The sequence below is a fragment of the Balaenoptera ricei genome, chromosome 9 (assembly GCF_028023285.1).
Source record: "Balaenoptera ricei isolate mBalRic1 chromosome 9, mBalRic1.hap2, whole genome shotgun sequence".
Classification (NCBI taxonomy): Eukaryota; Metazoa; Chordata; class Mammalia; order Artiodactyla; family Balaenopteridae; genus Balaenoptera; species Balaenoptera ricei.
In genome coordinates, this window is record NC_082647.1 from 68,450,342 (window position 1) to 68,472,986 (window position 22,645).

The 22,645-nt window shown below is 33.2% G+C and overlaps 1 protein-coding gene across 7 annotated transcripts in view; it reads right to left on the reverse strand.

Annotated features, from left to right (window-relative positions):
- The window catches only part of DGKB (diacylglycerol kinase beta), a 639,765-nt gene that overhangs the window by 170,128 nt on the left and 446,992 nt on the right, over positions 1 to 22,645 (reverse strand). For all 7 annotated transcript variants that reach the window (XM_059932825.1, XM_059932829.1, XM_059932827.1 and 4 more), the window contains 2 exons: positions 20,228 to 20,318; positions 10,009 to 10,204 (listed from right to left, as the gene is read on the reverse strand). In XM_059932825.1, the coding sequence (XP_059788808.1) occupies positions 10,009 to 10,204; positions 20,228 to 20,318 (287 nt within the window). The remainder of the gene's footprint in view (positions 1 to 10,008; positions 10,205 to 20,227; positions 20,319 to 22,645) is intronic.

Genomic DNA, 22,645 nt, shown 5'->3' on the forward strand with positions numbered 1-22,645 from the left:
CAGCATCTTTCATACTTTTATACTGAATAAAAGATGCACTGACTCTTTGCTTCTCACTAAGCTCACTAGATATCCTGTACTTCAGTCTTAGTGAGTTGGCCTGGATGATGTTAAAAGACAACATAAGAACTCTTTGGAAGAAAGTGTTTATCATCAAGTATAGAAGGCTTGGCAAAACCATCCAAGATTAATATATTATTTTATCACTGCTCAATTACTTACCAGACAGATTTAAGATGAGTTAAGGTATTTACTTGCATATGACCGTGGGTAGGCTTATTTCACAGCACCAACATGTTCAAATATGAGGTGATATAGCTTAGACCTATTTTCTATTGAAGTCACATTTTTGTGCATATGAATTTGCTTTTAATTTTGAAACGACATTTAGTCACAAATCCCATGAACCTTTCTTGCAGTAAATTTAAAAATGGAATGTTCTTTGATATTGGTTGATTTTCTACCTCTTACTATTCTAAAAAGATATTCTGAAAATGTGAATGACACTTAGTAAGAAAATGTACGATGTAATATTTTGGATGAAGAAGTATGTATTTTCAAACATCAGTAGGGAAAAAGTCAGTATGCTAAGGGCTTTAACTATCCGAAGAGACATGGATTTAAATCATTGTACATAAAAGGATTATTAAATACTTTTTGTTATTTGATATTAAAAAAATGTTTGTTTCATTCACAGAAATTGAGTTCTACAAATAGCAGCTGATTCTTTCATTAAATCAGAACCAAACTGCTAATTTCATTATTAATGGTTAGCTTTGACATGTTTAAAAAGGGTAGAAGATACTTAATAGACTTGTCTTCGACCTTGAAATGAACAACTGTTCAGGGAAATGGAATTGTTCAAAGATACATTTTCTTTCTGCCAATCTGTGAAATATAATTATTCTCTTAATGAATCTCTCAATGAGTAGCAATCGTTCAGAACTTGAACAGGTAAAATATAATGATAATGGGAACAGCTTTATAAATAAAAGGATAAAATGAGGTTGTTATTTTATACCATATTACGGGGTGATTAGAATAACAGTGCAGCATTCATCAGGCATTTGAACTTTCTCAAAAAAGCTCCCTGGGGGCTCATTTAAATTAGTTATGTTTATCCATAGAGATTTTTAGTCTTATTTCAAATGACTGTCACCTTACAACACTCAAGCCTCAATCTTTAGCTTACTCTAATTAATAGCTCTACTGTACAGTAGCCAATAGACACTGCCTAAAACAGACACTAACCCCCCCCCCCCCCAGTTTATAAATCTCCAATTTATCAAAGGAAGAGCAATATAACTATTTTTATTAAACCAGGGGAATAATTATTCAGTTTGGAGGGAATGGTGGTCTATATGAATCTCTATCAATTTCCACAAGAACAGAGTTGGCTGGATACTGTCCAAGAAGCTATAATTTCTACGTTAACTAGCTCTATACAATAAAAGACTGTATGTGTAAATACTAAATTCATGGCAATGGAACTCTAGTGGTTAGTTGTTTTGGTTAACTCAAAGGCACATACAGCTCAAAGATAATTAAGTAGATGGTGGGATTTGATTTTTTCAAGAAAAAAGTCTCTTTGCTCTCTGCTGGACGCACCTGGAAGCCTTTGGTAGTAAGACAAATGAGTGCAAGGAGTACCAGGTGCTAGACTGTGGTGTTTTCATTACATCCATTAAGGTAACCAGAAAAAAAAAAGACATAAATAAAGAGGGGTAAAATAAAAGTTCAATATCTCTCCTGGCATGACATGAAATCTCTAAATAAGAAATCACTCCAAAAGATGGTGCAATTAAAGTTTCATTCTCAATAAGATTATAGTTTTTCTTGGCTATTTTCTATCTTGATGGAAAAGAAAACATGGTTTTTAATACAAATAGGAAAAAATAGAATCATGACTTATATTTAACAATTTATGTAGCTGATTTCATGTCTTTTTGATAGTTCTTTCATGTTTACTCTTTTAAAAAAAATCCTCCCTAAATTATTTTCATATGTCCTGATTGTAGGAAAATTATTTTAACTTCCCTGGGACACACCTACTACCTGAGTTCCAAACCATCACCCTCAATTGACAAAGTTACTACAGGGCTTTATATTTAGGACACTTCTGTGATAGCCCTCATATTTGGAAACTTTATGTGAGTACTATTTGAAAGATGCTCTACAAGTGCATAGTTGATGCCTATATAATCAGCCAATATTTATTTAACTTGGAAATATGTTTTATATTTCTACCATGCGTAGGTTAAATTTACTAAAAATTATAATGCAGTTTTAGCCTGTGTAAATGACCTGCCATTATCTTCGAAAGACTCAGGACTGGATATTACGTTGGATTGGATATTACAGAAACAAGTAAGATGGTTGTTTTATCACTGATATTAGACATCAGCATCATAGAGAAAATGACCCATTAAAGCATTTATATTTTACATCTTTCTCTGAAGTTACAATTAAAATCAATAGTTACAAATGTAGGAGAGTCTCAGAATAGTATTAGCATTTTGAAAATAAAGAAGGTATTCTGCCTCAGAAGTCAGAGAAGGTTAACAGATGAGCCTTAATTTAAAACCTCAAGTAAACAAATTCCTTTCCTTCTTCCCTTGCATCTATTAAATCGATTGCCAAAGCATATATTTTTCAAAATGCAACTGCTACTAAAAACTCATTTATTTTTTCAAGTTTTCCCAGATTCATTAGGTGAAAGCAAGCGGCTCCTTGTTCTGCCATTCCTACCTACCTGTTTTTTGAACTTTTCTCCATTTTCCTAACTTCAATTTGCTTTCAGGAATAAACTTTTAATTTCAATGATCTCATTCACATATTAGAAAACACCACTTTCCTGTTTAAATGATTACTTACTTACTATATTATATCCAAAATGATCTCTTGGCCTTACCAATTTCACTATAAGAAGTCAAGAATTGTACTGCATGTCAGATTTTGTTTCTAGAATTATACTGTATGTCAGATTTTGAAAATCTGACTGTTGAACATGGGGTATTTGTCAATAATCCTAGCCACAGAATGGTATTCTATATAGCTCCAGAAGGAATATAAGAATATTCTAAAGACTGTCATCTGTTTTGTTACAAAAATATTAATTTATTCATATTTATGGTTTCTGTTTTCAAATCTCTAGGAGGCTAGCAGTTTCTGTGAAGTCTTTATAGTGTCATGACAAATAGAAATTTCATAAATGCTTCATCAAAATATATATGGTTTTATAGGACAGCTAGGCCAAATATAAGAGTACATGATCTTATATTTTGAAAATATATTTTTATTTTTACATACAAGAAATATGTCTTGTATTTTCTAATTTCTTTTTACTGCTGTTTTATAAACTTTAAAGGCATGCCTTTTGTAAAAAAAAAAAAAAGAGCGAGAGCTATCACATTAAGATATTCAGGTTATGATGCAATCTTCAAACGCAAACAGAAATTTTGATATTTAGATAGCTTTAACAAGTACTTGCTATTATTTGCATTATCCAGTCCTGGAAAATTTCAAGGAAGGTAGTTTAAAAACATACAATTAGAAATTCATTTTGAGATATCTCCTTAAAGGTTACTAGATAACAAATGTTTGGATCTATGTATTTTCCACTAATGAAATTATCACGGTATTAGTATATGCATACATTTCTGTAAAATGCAACATCTCAAATGCCATGATCTTTTTTCAACAATTTTAACTTCCAGGTATAATAATGTAACATGAAATCCTTTTCTTGCTTCTAAATTTAATTGATTTAATCACTGAATTTTAATGCTTGGAAATTGTTCTGCTTGCTGGTGTCTGAATGCCAAATACATTATCTACAGTTCTAAGATGAATGTTGCAGTTATATTTAGACAACTTAAAACACTGCCTTCTAAATTACCCTAAATAACCCACAGAAATGTCTAGAAAAATTGATAATAGTGCATGACAAATGTCCATTACCACCAACTTTCAGGTAAGTATAACTTTTACAAGGAGTAGAAAGTGTTAGACTCTTACTATTTAAATGCTCTTTGTGCAATTTTCCAGCCAACAGAATGGACAGCACACATAAGTTAATCTCAACTCTTCCAGAACTCACAATCTCCATTTTAAAGATGAAGACCTTGAAGCCAATAACCTGATTTTTCTTCAGCGGCAAAAGACATTCATCTTTGGCCAAGCTTTCATAGACATCAACTCATTTGTTCTCTTTGATCAGTTTGGCTTGGATTGACCTTTTTTTTCTTCCTACTTCTTCAGAGTTTTCAAAACAATAAAGTCATGTGATATAGACAGAGTCCTTGACAGTCAATCAGATCTATAGTCTCTCCCCCCTAGCTCCTAAAAAGAATCAGGATTTTAGTCTTCCCCAGTACAGAGCACAGACATCAAATAAGGTGGGGTAGGGGTATGTGCAGTGTAAGTTTATTTGGGGGGAACTTATACATAGTACATTTTATGCAAGATAATGAAGAATAAAAATAATGTGTTCACTAAGTATTCAAAATTGGGGCTATGCAAATTATACAAAGTGGTGGAATCTGTACTATTAGCCTAATGGAGTTTTCTATACTTTAGCCTTTCTGGTCCCACTGTCACAATGTTTTCCATATCCATGTACTCCTCTATTATTTTTTAATTTTGGCTTTTACTCTCTTTTTACTTAAATAAATTTATTTCAAAAATAAAATTATTTAAAATTACAAACTAAGAAAAAAGCATTCCTTACCATAAAGAGAAAACAACTGCAATAGTACATAAAAAAACTGTCACACTTTAAAATATTCATCTGTGTATTGCTTAAAGTAGCTCAATTTTCCATCAGTGGAGTGTATACTACACTTTGAGAAATTCTGCCCAAAGAAAAGAATTTGCATTGGTAAATGGGAATGAAATCACTGAAAATTTCATGGACAATATCATATGTTAATTAGTTTTTAAAATAAACTTTTCTATCTGTATCTGTATGTGGAGTAGACGTTCACCTAGTTAATGTGGTTTCAAGCAGGAAGTCCAGCTGTTCCCGACTGTACCTCCCTTAGCTTCTGGCAAATGTTTGAAATTCTACATCTTGAATGTAATTACTTTTGCTCAGTGGTTTTCAAACTTTTTAAAGCAGTCAACCTTTTCTGTTTTTCAAATGAAGCAATATTTTTAAAACCAGTAAATTAAAGAGAAAATTAGAATTTTATTTGTGCAAATATATTTTAGACGTTTAAATTGCTAACACTTGTGATATAGTCAATCTATCAGAATAACAGAGTTATTTTGATGAGGATAGTTGTAGTGTTATAGGCAGCCTATTTTTCAACGATCTCTGCAGTTTGTTTTTATTGTATGATATTGGGAATATCCTGATCCAGACAGCTATGTAATCATAAATGATACGAACTTTTTACATCTCACTTGGCAGTCCTGCACCATTCTGCATTCATTACTGGAAAATGGTATAGTTGGACTTGTATCATCAAAGCTTAAAACCATTAGAATGCCTAAAAACTGCTCGTATTACTTGAGAGATCCTCGCTGTCAAAAAGCACATTCACAGGTGTACTTTTAATATAGTTTTTCAACTTTGTCAATACAAATTTACTTGCTGGTTGCCTCAGATGTTAACTAGAAGTTTCAATTTACCTTGTTCTGCATATTTAGCTGAAACTTTGTTTCAATTTTATCACTGGTTCTTTACCAGGAGTTGTGCGCGTGTTTATATCCTACATCTCTGTTAAAAGTGCATTTGATATACAAACTAGTACAAGCCTGTTATTTTGGGGAGCTAGTTAACTGATGCAATTTTTTATGGGCAAAAACTTTTCTAAGGAGTGATTTCCATTTTCATAACAAATATTAGTATTGTCACCTTGTTTTCACTTCCATTGATTGTTATGCACTCTTTACTGCTTGTGTCAAACAAAAGTACCTGAGCTTGCAGGCCTTTTAATTCCTTGTGATTCACATACGCTGTGGTGGTAATGTTCCCCTTGGTACATCATGAGATATACAAAGATGTATTTTAAAATGACCACTGCAGAGCTACAGACTTTCCAATTAATGTCATAGTTATTGAGTTGTTTGTTTATTTAGATGTGTATATGCTTACAAACATATGTGTGGAAAGGTATAACTATCATTTTCTCCATCTATATATGGATCAATCCACCCATCAGGAAGAAGAAGAGGAGGTGGAACAGGAGGAGGGAAGGAAGTTATTTTTGTCTGGTAACACAATTGGATGATTCGGGAATTGTCAATATGACAAAATGTTTTTATAGAACACACTTTACAGTGTTTTTCTTATAGGTTTTTACGTTATTGTTCCAAAATATGACAGAAATGAATCTGAACCAAGTTTTTACAGAAACTCTGAAGAACTGCAGTTATAGCTCAATGGAACACAGTTTGAAAAATAATGGTTTATCTGAAGGCTTTTATTTCTTTTAAAATGCAAATACCTCTACTTTCATCTGCAATCAGTCATTTATATATTTATGTGACTAAATTTATTAGATATCTTTCTGAGACTTGGATTTAATGCAGAAGAGGAGGCAAAGATTAACTGAGCAACTGAAAGAAATGGGAAAGACTGAATATTAAGGCTAAGAGCACTGAAGATCTAATTTGCCTACTTTACAATTTTGCTTAAAGACCATGACATCTACATATGATACACTCATTTGTATTTCCAAAAGAAGTAAAACAAAACAGACAACAACAAAAACAAAAGAAAAAGACAAACCCACAAAGAAAGTGTCTGAATTAGATGAATTTGAGTATGCGTATGTTTCAGAACTGCATCTGTTTTAGAGTATTTTGCTAGAACAATAATGTAATTAAATTAATTACTTATAATTTTGATCAACTCGAATTAAATCAACTGTAAAATTTCCAACCAGTGAATTTATTAATTGAAGATACTCTGATTTTATGCTGTGAATGTCCTCAAAGACCGCAAGCAAAAAAATTGTGCAGGAGTTCCAGTTTATGTAGGGTGAAGTATAAATGAGTATGTAATGCTCCAAACCTGATCTTGTACCTTTGATCTATGACATTTTAAAAATTAAAACAAACTTGTAAACTTTTTCTTAATTTAAATCCTTCTACTAAATTAAAAAAATTATCTTTACTTCAAGAATCTATAGTTAGGTATGCTTTCCCCACTCTCCCCACCACCAAAAGCTTTCTAAAGTTTATGGAAACAAGCATCCATTCTAATATAGTAAACATTCAGTTTAAACTTCAAATTTTTACAGAGCTATATCAGAAAAGTTGCTAGTTAATATTTCAAGAAAGTGCAACTTAAAGAGAAGAAATTTACATTATTAATTTGTTCATTTATTTACTTATATTTTTCCAAGAGTGAAGTTATTAATTTGAATCTGGGTTAAGAAAACTTGTTGGACTAGCATTACAGTTCCTGTTATTTCATTCTAAAGGCCATACCTGTAACCATTCAGTGTAAATTTGAAAATATATTTAGATTTAAAATACTGATTGACCCTTACATTTAATACTATTGTCTTTGTGTCAAGAAATTGAAAACAAGATCAAATGATAGAAACATTTACCCATTTCGGGAAGGGATACATGCAGATATTTTAAATAGTAAATTTCTTTCATTTCTGATTATTAAGTGTAACATTTAAGAATTAACAGAATAAATGTGATATCAAAACTTTGAAGCATTTTGAGATACTTTTAGCTATTTTGTTGTAAAATACATCAAAATGAAAAAAATCTTGATAAAATTAATAAAAGACTGATTAATATAGAAGTCTTTTTAAAATATTCAGCTGATAAAGTCATTTTAAGCATTCAATTATACTGATCTTGAAATAAAACTAAACCCAAACTTACAAGCATAGTTGGTTTAGAGAGGGAAAGAAAAGTTAAGCCAAGTCAATTATAAAGCATGCTTTTGTTATTACTCATACAATGACCTTCAAAAACTCTGATTTCTAATGTTTTTCCCAATCTTTGTACTGACAAAAATGTATCCCTAAGTCACAAACCCTATAGGTTCTCACTTCCTTCCTTCTTCTTTCCCAAGTTTATGGAAACTTGGTCCCAATAGTTTCATAGTACAAAGCAAGAAGACAGAATGGGAAGAGAGACCTTTTCCTAGGGTTACGGGCACTGACAGTCTATACAATACTTGGGGCTGATTTGTGTGTGCTTCATTCCAAACGTGTATTCCTCAGCTTACAAAGGGGGATGAGTGAGGCCAACAGACAGCATGTCTGCAGTAGCTCCATAGTATGCAGACACTTTTCCTGGTGGAGCACAGCCATGAGTTTTACAAACTTTAACATCTCATTGGGCGAACATAGTTGGCAGCTGAGCACCGAGAATCAATTCAGATACATATCTGAAATGTCTACATGCAAAGGACATGCCAAGTATTAATAGGTAGTGACCAAACAGAAAAATAAACCTAGAAATTATCATTTTATATATATAATATATGTAAAACTATTTAACTATATGGACTATATTACTATATGTACTCATTGCTTCCCTAGGGACAGAAGCAGAGATTTTTAGGTTTCGTCTTAGTATGGTCCTTGAACTAATTTTTAAACTTAGAAATTTTTCAGGAATCTTTTTAGAAATCTGCATTTACATTTAAATATAAATGCATTATTAATGTCAATAAATCCTAGAAATTAGTAATTATACCTAATTCCTCTCATTTTAAAATTCATATAGCACAAACCTACTCATTTTTTCTATATACTTCTCCTTCAAAAAACCATTTTCCTCCATGTTTTCATACAGCTATATTTGTTCTGAATAGAAAGCATCTTAATTAATTTGGTATAACTTTCTTGCATTAAATTACACAACTCTTCAGGATTTGCCTCTTTAGGATCACCCATACATTTAGTGGGCATCAAAACCTTCTGTTATTGGCAGGCTGTAGTAAGCACTTCTTTCAAGTGGATACTTAGTACTCCCTCTGTCAATCTTTTTTCACCTTCATGGTCACCAAGTTCCATCTAACAGAAGTCACTGCCTGCTACTGAAACTTAAATCAGATACCTTCAGATACCTGAAGACACCAAAACATAAAGCTATTTCCTACCACCGCCAAGCCTATCAACCATCCTCACATTTTATTTTATTTAAAAAAATATTTATTTTTATTGAGCCCATAAGGTTGTGATCTCTTCATATTTTGCCTTTGCAACACTGAGCTGAGCCAATACGTTTTCTTGGCCATCTGAATGCCATCAAAGGTATTAGATAGATTCTGGAAGGTTAAAAAAAATAGTATGGATACTATAAATTGGGGCATGATCAATTATTATAATACCAAAAGATTATATTACCAATTTGGTATCTTTGTACAATCTATCAACAAGAATTAGTTGTCATGTCCCAATGTGAAGTATAATTCAATGGAGTTGAAAATTGATCCATAGTTATTCTACCCTATTTTGTTAGTCCTTTGCTCTTTGTTTCCCAGGTATTCTACTTTTTACTAAATTTCTGGAAAAAATAGAAGCAGATAACCAAAACTGATCGTGAGATATTTTAAAATGCCATTATATATAATATTTAGGACAACAGTTTCATGTAAGATAGCTTCCTAATCATAGCCTGACTGAAGAAAGCCAAAAATAAAACTTGCAACACACCTCAGAAAAGCCTTAACTAGGCCCTTGTTATAGCAACTCAAACATCTGACCAAGATGATCACATTCCAGAATTTAATGTACAATACATCCTATATTATTATCCACTAAATACCCATGTATATTTTATTTTCTGTGTAAAGAGCTATACCCACAAAAAAGAGAATAAAGGAGAAAAAAATCCATGAAAATATAGCCAGTTTATATATGATTTTAGAATCTATTATAATATTAATTTAATCACACTTAAATATCTGATATAAAAAATACAACTGCATAAATATATAGAGCAGAGTGCAATGGAAAACTCTTTCATTTAAAGTAGTCTTCAAGAGCCGATTAAGAAGCAACAAATAAATGTTAGAAAACTTACCTTGACTTGCAAACTTCAACTCTTTGGCATCTGTGAGCGTGGTCCTTTTGTCAGACCCTTTTTTCTCTGTTCGGCGATGGCTTCGTCTTTTCTTAGACTCTCCCCAAAGATTGGACCCTCCATGCATGCTTGGTATATTCAAAATAGCAATTCCTTCCAGAGAGATGTTTATTAAATCAATCTGTACTCCATCACACTGATTAGAAAAATGAAAAGAACAGAAACAATTTGATTTCATCTTTTGTATTTCCTTATCTTTTAATAAGAATTTTAAAATCTATAATCTTGTACTTTCTAAATAAACCTTTCAAGAACACTTAAATAGTTACCCTAAAGGTCAATATAAAAAATAAAGCAGCCAATAACATTTACCAGGCATCATAAATAGTCTTTAAAAATGATCAAATTAAGGGCTTCCCTGGTGGTACAGTGGTTGAGAATCCACCTGCCGATGCAGGGGACACGGGTTCGAGCCCTGGTCTGGGAAGATCCCACATGCCGCGGAGCAACTGGGCCCGTGAGCCACAACTACTGAGCCTGCGCGTCTGGAGCCTGTGCTCCGCAACAAGAGAGGCCGCGATAGTGAGAGGCCCGCGCACCGCGATGAAGAGTGGCCCCCACTTGCCGCAACTAGAGAAAGCCCTCGCACAGAAACGAAGACCCAACACAGCCAAAAATAAATAAATTAATTTAAAAAAATGATCAAATTAAATCATCAGTGTATCTTTGTTTACAGAAAACCTTTGGAAGGGGCACAATTTAGTCTCTGCATATATAACCAGCTGCAAATTTCCAATGTGTTACAAAGAGGTTGATTCTGGGAAGTTTTGTCAAATTTCAGGCAGAAATTTTAATGACTGCTCCTATTCAGAACACACTGCAAGGTACTATTGGGGGAAAATAAAGAAACAGAATTCATAATTAGGGTCTCATTTTTGGGAAGCAGAGAAAGAAATGGCTTAAGAGACTTTTGAAAAAAGAAAAACAGCAATTCAGAGAGATCTGAATTACAATAAAGTGGCCAAGGATGGTTTCTTGGACTAGATTAAGTTCCAAGCACAGTGTCAAAGGCAATGAGAGGCATGGTTATCTACATGAACATGGAGAACCAGGCCGGCTGAGTGAAGGAAATGCCAAGAGCAGCGGCAGTAAAAGGAATCTCCAACCCATCATGACTTTATAGCTGCTTCAACGAAAAAATGAAAAGTAAAATCAGTCAGCCAGATTTTTTTGTTTGCCTGGTGACAAGACACGCTTTGACTATGCAAAATATGGAACACTCTACCAGACAATGCTTTGCAATACTCAGAGTGATCACTTTTTACTTTTTTGAATTTTCCATACATTTCTACTGATGCGCATGTGTGGAAAGTGACAAGGCCATACTGTATTTTTGTAATTATGATTTATTCATTTGCTTTGAGTTTTCTAAAATGGTACTTATTATAAATATAGCCCAGATACTGTCCTCCCATTTTCAGTTAGATGTCAATATGAGCAGAGATGTCAATATGTAACACTATGCTTTACAAACAAACTTTGTTAGGGATATGCATTTCATCAATTAAAGTATATCTGCCGTGGGATTGTTTTATTTGCTGTATGTTTTATTACAGTAAAAAAAAAAAAAAAAAGGTGGATACAATTTCATCATTCTCTTTCTCACCGTAATCATGATTTTTGAAACTGGAAGAGATAATCCTTCACCAAAATTATAAAAACAAAAAACCCTCTCTTTTTCTACATTTTCCTCATCATACTGAATCTAATACTGTATCTTGTTCACTAAAATATAAAAACTGTGAAATAAAGCAACACATCTTGAGCCTACTTGGCAGGGCTAGAAACAAATTCTAGAGAAGGTGCCAAGTTTTCATTCAATTTATTTCAACGAGGGTGAAACCAAGGTCTGGATGATGCCTTTTTCCCCCCTAGAAACAACTGATTTTTTTCCCCTTCTTTTCATGTATTAAATTAAGATGACTTCTTTTTACTAAAGAATTCTGCTCATGTGTATACTCACTTACTGCTATATATTCTAGATAAACAGATATTAATTTCATAATTAAAAGTAATCTTGTGTAAATACCCTGCAGGCCTCAATGAATCAAACACATACTGTGTGTCAGGCCTCCCACTGTCTTCAAGTGGAATGTACTGGCTGGATAATTAGATAGTACATATTTTTTAACCTTATTTGCATGCATATTATATCTTTTGCACACTGACAAGCAGCAGTAACAACAAAAGTCAGATTACCACAGGGAATTCCCACAAAGAAGTCTTCATTCCTTATAATTTGCAGCCTAAATTAAAATAATTTGATCTTTGACAAGGATGAAATGTCAAGCAGAAGGGGGTCCTCTACAAGCCACGGCCTGTGGCTTCTGAAATCTGCCTAATTTATGTCAGTCACTTCTTAATACATATTTAAGTATTACACGAAAAAGACGATAAATATGCAATCTGACACCTTTGGTATTTCCCTGCTGTTAATTTATAAAGGTCTGGCTTCCCCCAAACTGACTAAAATCATTTAAATAACAGAAGAATTGTGAAATAAGCTGGAGTTGGGGCCTGGCTTCCATTTTCACTCAATATTGAACACAGCAGGTAGTACACTAAGACAATTATTTGACTAGGCCTTCGAACCCCACTGTGACAAGTTACTTTCAGAATTAGTGAAGGAGTATTCCTTTGTTCATCTGCAAAAAAGGAGAGCATGTTGCAAATAGGCTTTTTTTTTTTTTTAAACTGAATTAGGGGAATCACATGTGACAACTGAAAAACATCAGTGCATACTATTATTCATGTTTTCACTCTTCAGAGTCTTGGCACGTGTAGTTTTAAGGAAACAGTAAGCAGCTCTGTGAAAAGTGAAAAAAATCCTTAAGAAATTCCAAAGAAGAAGGACCAATGAAGAACACTGAAGTTCCCGTGAAAGGAGGACAGTGTACTTACATAAATACCTACTTATTAATAATTTGTTTCCACTAGTTTTTGACCCCAGGCTACCTTCCTCTGTTTGCTTTAACGTTATGTTCGTTAGTCTGGAAATTTCCAGTGCTGGTTCTGATGAAGACCAGGAGTTGTAGCACACCAGTTGAGTGCATGGAAATAAAAGCTGAGGTGAAGGCTATGAAATATAAACAAGTTATAACACTGTGTCAGATAATATTTTCATCCACTTTGAAGATTTATGATTTTTAAAAAGGTAGCTACAGAGGAAAAGAATATAAAAGCTTAAAAGCTAACAGCCTTGGTTAGTCAATAAATCCTGAATATTTTTATTATGTTGAAGAGAAGTCGTTTACGTATACTACTATGGGAGCTATTTTCAGAGTGCAATGTTGTGAGGCCATTGTCCACTCTTTTCAGTTTTGAAATGGAAGATCTTATTCTAGAGACAAATTTACCTAAAAGAATATGGTTTAAATTTTTCTTCCAATATATTTTAATCCTAGTTTATAAATATACCCTGCACCACATTATACAGAAGTGTTAAAGACAAACTTTTATATGTGAATTTAGTGTTTTAGATTCAGTTAACATATCACTTGACAGAAATATTTAAAACATGTGAAGAACTTTGGAGAGCCATAAAAGTGTGGATAATAAATCTGATGAGATATGATTAATGATAAACTGTAAATATTTTTTCATAGTGAGTCTAATTCTATGCCCAGGTCAGATAAAAATTATTCATAATTTTACTTAATGAAACATAAAAACATTGCTTTGTTCATTGTTTAAAATGGTATGGTGTAAAATGACTGAAATATACCTGCTTTTAGAAGAGTTTCTGCAAATTCATATGTAATTCATAGGATAAAATTATTTATGTTTTGCAGAAAACTACAGCAGCAAACCTACAAATTAAAACGTACATATAAATGGCTTAATGGGATCTCTTCTGCTATTAGAAGGCTGTGGTACTCTATATTTTCCCAGTGATTAAGCTCCGTGTTTTCCGAAATGCATTTGAAAAGTATTATCCACAAAACACAGTGTGATATAGGGACTCAGAACATGCCTTTTAGGTGATTTTACTGTTAGCTGGCAGTCCAGTGATGGTGACAAAAGTGCTGATTGCAGATAATCGCAAGATTTTTTTTAGAGTGGAATGGGAGATAACTGGTAAAGGAGAGGAAGATGGAAGCACACCTGGAAAACAGGAATATTTGAAACTGGTACCATGTATGCACACACACAGTTGCTGAACATGTTGATAGCAACAATAACACTGCTGGTTCAAGATATCAAGCATTTGCCGTAAGTATCAGCAGAAAAGCACTTTAATTTTACATGTTTCTCTCTTTCAGGAGATTCTGTGAAAGCCAGAAATTATTGCTGGAATATTAAATTTCTTACCAAAAGTTATCTCATTAAAAATAACTTGTGGTAACTATAGAAGAGAAATTTCACCTTTGGTCACCTTTCATCTGTCTCATTTCTTCCTCACTCTCCTCAGTAAGAAAAATTATAATGTATTTATCTTAATGAAATGGTAACAGTACCGCAACCCCACATTTCTTGTACTTTCCTGGAACAGGGAGGTATTTTTTTTGCTTTGGACTTAATGAGTCCAATTTTTGTTTACTAGGACCATCTTTGTTGAGATCCACACCTTTAATGTCTCCCTTCATCATTGTTTCTAGAATTTCATTGCAAAAAAAAAGAAATCACCTGGGAAGCTTTAGAAGAGAGGGAAGATCTTTTGACTGTTCTTATCACACATGCGCGCGCACACACAGAAAGAGGGCAGGGAGATACTTTTGGAGGTGACAAAATGTTGATGGCTTTGATAATGATGATAGTTTCATGGGTATATTCTTTTCTCCAAACTCATTAAGTTGTCTACATTAAATATGTACAGCTTTTTGTAGGTCAACCCTCAATAAAGGGTTTAAAAAAGAAATGTTCATTCACACGTTTCATTTCTACTACTCCAAGATGGTGTTTTGGTAGGGGTAAGGATGGGCTAAGGTTCTCTAAATACATACTGAGAGATCATCCAGGATGATTTTGATATAGGTGGAGCACAGACTAAGCTGTGAAAATCTGTCCTACTGCCTTTAATAACTCTGTGCTTTCCAGGTTACTGGGCAATCAGAATCTTATCTTTCAAATTCTGCCAATTTATTTTGTGTCCCTGACACTCTTCTTGCAATTTGTTAATTCTTGAGCTCATTTAGGTTTTGTAGAAATACTTAATCATTAAGACAAAGGTCAGTATCTGAGGATGGAAATTCCTGGCCTTAAAATATACCACCCTCCCAAGTCTTACCGAATACCAAAAGACTCAAATACTTTGGAGAATGGGCCATTTTATTCTCTCATGAACTTTGCCTGGTACATGGAACAAATTAAAAACTCATGAACTTTGTAAGCTTCAATCCCAGATGTTGACCTGAGATTCTCAGGTACATATCCATGCCCCAGGTAGTTTAATACAAACTTTGCTTTTAATATATTATCTTGTAAATTTAAAGCTTTTCATTTTATCTTTTTCTTTCTTTTTTTTTTTTTTTTTAAATTTTATTTATTTATTTATGGCTGTGTTGGGTCTTCGTTTCTGTGCGAGGGCTTTCTCTAGTTGCGGCAAGCGGGGGCCACTCTTCATCGCGGTGCGTGGGTCTCTCACTATCGCGGCCTCTCTTGTTGCGGAGCACAGGCTCCAGACGCGCAGGCTCAGTAGTTGTGGCTCACGGGCCTAGTCGCTCCACGGCATGTGGGATCTTCCCAGACCAGGGCTCGAACCCGTGTCCCCTGCACTGGCAGGCAGATTCTCAACCACTGCGCCACCAGGGAAGCCCTATCTTTTTATTTCTTTATCTTTTGTTACAAAGTTAAAAGATAACTGAAATTCTTAAAACTAAAAATTTCACCTTTGTTAATCTCTCTATGTATATATTTATATTTCCATTCTCTAGTCGATTTGTTTCCTTAAACATTTTGGCAGCAAGCAACACAATTCTTGTTTTTTTTTTTTTAAATCATGAAAGAAAATGCTCATATGTGTGTCTCTGCAATAGAGATGCAACAGAATCTCTCTAAATCATAGGATTTTGAGGAAGACTAAGTCAGGTAATGGATGTGCATTGCTTAGCACCAAGCATGAGGTATATTTAATAGTAGATAAATCTTAGCTATTATTTTCATCAACTATTAGCCCGTGATATTAATATTATTCCAAATATACACCTTTTTCAGAAAAAAGCTTCCTAAATGAAAGAGAGGTATTAAGTAAAGGGTCACACAGCAAATGCTTTGTTTGGAAGAAGCTGTCATTAAAACATATATCCATTACTTGAGGTACTCTTGTACTGAAGTGGTTTTATTCTCTCATATATTTTCAAACCATGGTTGGTATAATTTTAGGCCAGGAAGCAACAGCAAACAGAATCAAATTTCCAAACTGCTGTTTTTATTATATTTAATTATGAAGTAACCTTGAGGGTAGAAAGGCATATTCTGCTAATATGATAGACTGGATTCATTAAAAAGTGAGTAGAGAAGCAGATTTTACATTACCATCCATCCATCCACACACACACACACACAAAACAAGCTTTAGAATTAAGATAAATTCATAAAATTATAACAGTATTTCAAGATATGAAACAATAGAATGGGGAGTGCACAGTGCTGTCTCTGATTTATAAATGCCACTCCAGTGGTGCATAGAATAAGGCAGTAAATGCAGAGCTGGGAAGCCAGACTTAGAGGGCATGTAGAAACATGACCCAAAAGAGTTTTTCTCAAGACGTAAAGCTCAGTGGAACAAAATCACCGAATTTTATCACTTGTAATGTTAAAATCAATGTTTTCCATATCTAGTTTTATCACACGTCTTTTGCTATATGACAAAAACTTTTCCTTGGACATTTTTCACTTTGTGACATACATAATATTATACTATAGATCGATGTTTGTTTTTTGTAAATTGAGACTTTACTTTTTAGAGCAGTTTAAAGCTCATGGCAAAATTGAGGGGAAGGTACAGAGATTTCCTGTATACCCCGTCCCCACACATACACAGCCTCTCCCATTATCAACAGCCCCACCAGAGTGGTACATTTGTTCCAACTGATGGACCTACATTAACACATCATAATCACCCAAAGTTTATAGTGTCCATTAGGGTTCACTCTTGGTATACATTCTATGGCTTTGAACAACTGTATAATGACCTGTAGCCACCACCATTGCATCACATGGAGTATTTTTATTGCCCTAAAAATCCTCTGTGCTTTGCCTATTCCTTCCTCTGTCCCCCTTAATTGGCAACCACTGATCTTTTTACTGCCTTCATAGTTTTACCTTTTCCAGAATGCCATATGTTCACATCATACAGTATGTAGCCTTTTCACATTGCTTTCTTTCACTTAGGAAAATGTATTTAAGGTTGCTCCATGTCTTTTCACAGCTTGGTAGCTTTTCAGCACTGAATAATATTCCATTGTCTGGATATACCACAACTTATTTTCCCATTCATCTACTAAAGGACCTCTTGTTTGCCTCCAAGTTTTGGCAATTATTAAATAAGTTGTTACTAACATCCATGTGCATGTTTTTGTGTTAACATACGTTTTCAACTCCTTTAGGTATATACCAAGGACTATGATTGCTGGATCATACTGTAAGGGTATGTTTAGCTTTGTAAGAAACTTCCAAACTGTCTTCCAAAGTGGCTGTACCATTCTGCATTCCCACCAGCCGTGAATCAGACTTCCTATTGCTCCACATCCTCACCAGCTTTTAGGGTTTTCAATACCCTAACAGGTGTGTAGTGGTATTTCACTGCTGTTTTAATTTGCATTTCCCTGATGAAATATGATATGGAGTGTCATTTCAGCTGCTTATTTGCCATCTGTATAGCTCCTTGGGTGAGGTATCAGTTAAAGTCTTTGGCCCAGTTTTCAAGACGGTTGTTTATTTTCTCTTTGTTGAGTTGTAGGAGTTCTTTGTATATTTTGAATATACAAAGTCCTTTATCAGGTATGTCTTTTGCAAATATTTTCTCTTAGTCTGTGGCCTGTTTTCTCATTCTCCTGACATTGTCTTTCAAAGAGCAGACATTTTTAATTTCAGTGAAGTCCAACTTATCAATTATTTCTTTCATGGATTGTGCCTTTGGTGTTGTATCTAAAAAGCATCACTATATCCAAGGCCATCTAGGTTTCCTCCTATGTTATCTTCTAGAAGTTTTAAAGTTTTGCATTTTACATTTAGCTCTGTGATCCATTTTGAGTTCATTTTTGTTAAGGGTGAAGAAATGTGAATAGATTTTTTTTTTTTGCCTGTGGATGTCCAGTCATCACAGCACCATTTGTTTAAAAAACCTTCTTTGCTCCATTGTATTGCCTTTCATCCTTTGTCAAAGAAGAGCAGACTGTATTTATGGGAATCTATTTCTTGGCTCTATATTCTGTTTCATCGATTTGTCTGTTCCTTCACCCATATCACATTGTTTTGACTACTTTACAGTAAGTCTTGAAGTCAGGTAGTGTCAGTCCTCCAACTTTGTTCTTCTCCTTCAATATTGTGTTCGCTATTCTCAGTCTTTTGACTCTCAGGATAAACTTTAGAATCAGTTTGTTGATATTCACAGAATAATTTACTGGAATTTTGGGATTATACTAAATCTTCAGCTGAAGTTGAGAAGAACTAACATCACAACAATGTTGAGTTTACCTATCCATGAACATGAAATACCTCTCTTAGATAATTTGTTTTCAATCTACGTTCAGTGGTAGGCGAAAGTAAGGAGAGGTGCAAGAGGCTTCAGGGTATCCACCCTATATTCAACCAGAAGCCATACCTTAAATTTTTTTCATTTTTGTCTTTTGCTGCAGATTTTCTTCAAGCATCGGTTTCTGAGGGCAGAAATGCTCAAAATCTACTATATAATGATTTCTTAAAAAATGAGCTTTGAAGGTAAAGGGAGATCTTAGATGATTTTTATAAATATATATGTACATATAGCTGTATAAGTATATATATACTTATATATATAAATAACATACACATATTTATCATCACAAATAGCAATCACAGTAAGTGCCTATGGAGCCCAAATCCTTCACCTTTTGTGATTATATCCCTTTTCAGGGTTATGATCTGATTCAGTCATGAAGGGCTTTTTCCGTTCCATGACAATCAATTCTACCCCTAATACTTCAATTTATTTGTCAATCATGATGAGGAAAAAGTCCAAAAAGATTACATTCTGAAATACTACCACTTTTGCTGTTATTATCATTAACAGTAAGTTAGAAAGCTGGGATAATGAAGAACCTAGCCAGTCCATTATTATGATTCTCTGTGGTCCATAACTACTTTTGTCTACCAAACTTATTACCCTAATATTTGCCACTAATGACTTAGGTCTCAGTAGACAAGTTATTTATTTCTTTTTAAAAAGAAAAGTGTTAGAGCCAGTATTTCTCAATTCATATCAGCTAGTCATTAGATGTCCTTGTTTCATAATTCTGTTCCTTTGATTTGTCTTTACAACTTAACAAAATATAACTTTTCCTTTTTCTTTAACCCCTAAAAATCTCTCAATAAAACTAACTCATTTTCTATTATAACTTGTCTCCAAAATTTTTAGTCCTACAATGTCTATATTTTTGGTAGACGTATTTGCTCTAAATCTTTTTAAAGTGTATCTTCTCTTGCTATCTTTGCTCTCTTTCTTGGCTTTTCCACTTCCTACAAATGTAATGGGGAAACGGCAACCTCAGGAACTGAGAAAAAACCTAGTTAATGAATGGGAATGGGAATGGAAAAGTATATTTTTAAAACTTTATTCATAAAAGTAAGCACAATTTTAGTGAACTGTGTTTTAAAGGTTATAAGATATTGAGACCTGAAAATAATAAGTTTTAAAAAATGTATTTTGCAACTTTTTTTCTTTCCCTTCAAGTACTTTCATCGTACATTTTTCTGTCCATACTATGCCCATTGATTTCTAAAGTTGTGTTCCACCTCTCATTCTTTTATGCTGTATTAAACAACTCATATTCAAACTTAACTTTATATTAGTATTTCAGATGTGCTAGATTCTCAATGAGTGACAGAAATGATGTTTTAGAATCTTGGGTAAAGCTATATGAGTCACTAAAATTCTAACTCCTTCCATGGGCTAGCACAACATATTAATAATCAAACTCAAGCCATTTCATAGTATTATAAAGATAATTCATTTTCTTACTTCTATTTCTACAGATTCATGTAGCTTCTTGCAGGTGGCTGAGAAAGTTTCAGATGTGCCAAACTCAAAATACCAAAATTTGTTCTTCATTCTGAAAAAGGAAAGGAAGAAGCAACTTAGGCAATTATCAATAACAGAAGGGATTTTTAAAAATGGGGTAGGCCTGTCTTGTATTATAAGTGATAGAAAAGGTTTGAGGACACGTACCATCCATTATGTAATAGATGGTCACATAATTTTCAGAGTTTAACTGTTAGCATCAAATTATATGATTGTCCCGGAGGGGATTATAGGAATGTATTGATCTGACAGATTCAAGTTTATCTTTGCCTTTTCTATAATATTGGTTGCTCAGATTTTGAAACATGGTTTTAGTGCTTATGATTCTTAGCTTGTTCTTAGACAACTTGATTTTAGAACAGCCACTCTGTAATCATAAAGAGAGAGAAAAAAAAGAAAAGTCTAGGCTTTTCATGAGGAAAAGGAGACCAAACTTAAATATGCTCAATTTTTCTAGATGTCTATGCATTCATTAGAAATTATCATTATTGGAAAGTATATTAAAAAGAAAAAATAGTAGTTATCCATAAAGATAAAATTTAGTAATTTTTGGATAACTATTAATTATTTTTTAAAGATACTGTCCTCTGTTATATGAACAATAGTGGGAAATTATGATACAGCGTGAAAGAACTAAAGAAGTAATATATTTTATCAACATGCAGTTACAAAGAAAATATAGTTTAAATTATTTCAGTATTTAATCTGGAAGTAAGATGCTCAAAATTAATTTTCTCCCACAACTCAATGACTGTATCTTTGTTTCTTTGTACCAGATAATTAAATTAATGATCATTTAATGTAATTTTACAAAGGCTGACTAGATTTTTATATTAGCCAGTAGTGGATTTAAAAATTCATTCTCACGAAAAGCTGCAGTTTTTAATTATACATAGTCTAACAAGCTATCACGCCCTCAATTAGAAGAAAATACAGGTAAAATGGGACACATGCTTTCTCACATGAAGGCAAAACAAAAAGAAATTTTTATAATGATATTCAAATATCTCTCTCACAACAAATTATTTTTTCCTTATAAACATGGATATGTACTTTTCACATTAGAATGTAAAACATTTCAACAATTAAAAAAGACACTTGGCAAGGACCTTACTGTTTAATGCAGCCCTCTTACTTGTTATGTAAAATGACATGGAACCTAATACAGTGCTTATTATTAAGCTGTGTTGTATAGAGTTCTCTGATATAAAATTACAAACTATAGAAGTAATCTTATCTATCTAGACATACCCAGTAATATTTAGCCTCATACAAGGTTTTATTTGCTTACAAAATTTTCACTAGCCCTTCTTGCATTAATCACCATATTAAGGCCAATAATCTGAAAACCAAGATAAGTTTTATAGGACTCTAGCACCATGAATCATTATTCTTTTCTGGAGAATATCTCCTTGGATTATGGCCTGATTTAATATATCTGAGTAGACAGAAATAGATGATAGCTAGTTAGATAGAACAGGGCAAACATTTAACAGTAAGATCTGTGGGCCTGAGTTTACATGTAAGTTTATATTAAATTAATGCAAATAATGTACTTTATAGAATAAATGTAGTTTTACAAATTTATACAATGGCTGAAGTTAATGGAAAATTTAGTTTATGGAAAATTAAAAATATTTTCCTATTGATTCATCATTATCATGAAAAATATATCATTCAATAAATTGAGAGGAAAATATTGTTCTGTGTGAAATGGTCTCCAGACAATCAGAATAATACATAGTATATGTTTTATGACTGTTTGAAATTGTCTTTCTACATTCAACAAGTTTTCTAATATTTTTCTGTTGGCCTTTTATCCAGACCTTCCTGGATTCATTTATTCATCCAGTCATTCATTCAACAAATGTTTAGTGAGAACATTCACTTCCATATGCTGTGTTTAGTTATAAAGATACAAATATGAACATGATTATCTTTGTCTCTAAGGAGCTCAGAATGGTTAAGATTATGGGCATATAAAATCATTGAAAAGTTAATTCTCTAAATTAAATATGAGCAAAATATTGTGAAAAAACACTTCAGTGAATCACCTGCTTTTACCTCGAGAGGTCCAGAAAGCTTTAGAAGAGACGATAGCATTATAATGGATAAGTAGAAGGCAAACAGGAGGAAGGCGAGACAAGTTCTGGTGTTTTTAGGAGTGCAGTGTGACTTAACAGATTTCCTAAGTACGGGCTAACTAGGGTCTTTTTCAGAATGGGTATGCCAAGTTAAGGGGTTTGGACTTGATATTATAGATTTGTAGGATGTCTGAAAGAAGTCTGTTAGCAGTGAAGCGACATAGCCAGCTTTGTTGGATAAATAAAACTCATAGAAATGAATAATTGGGCTGGA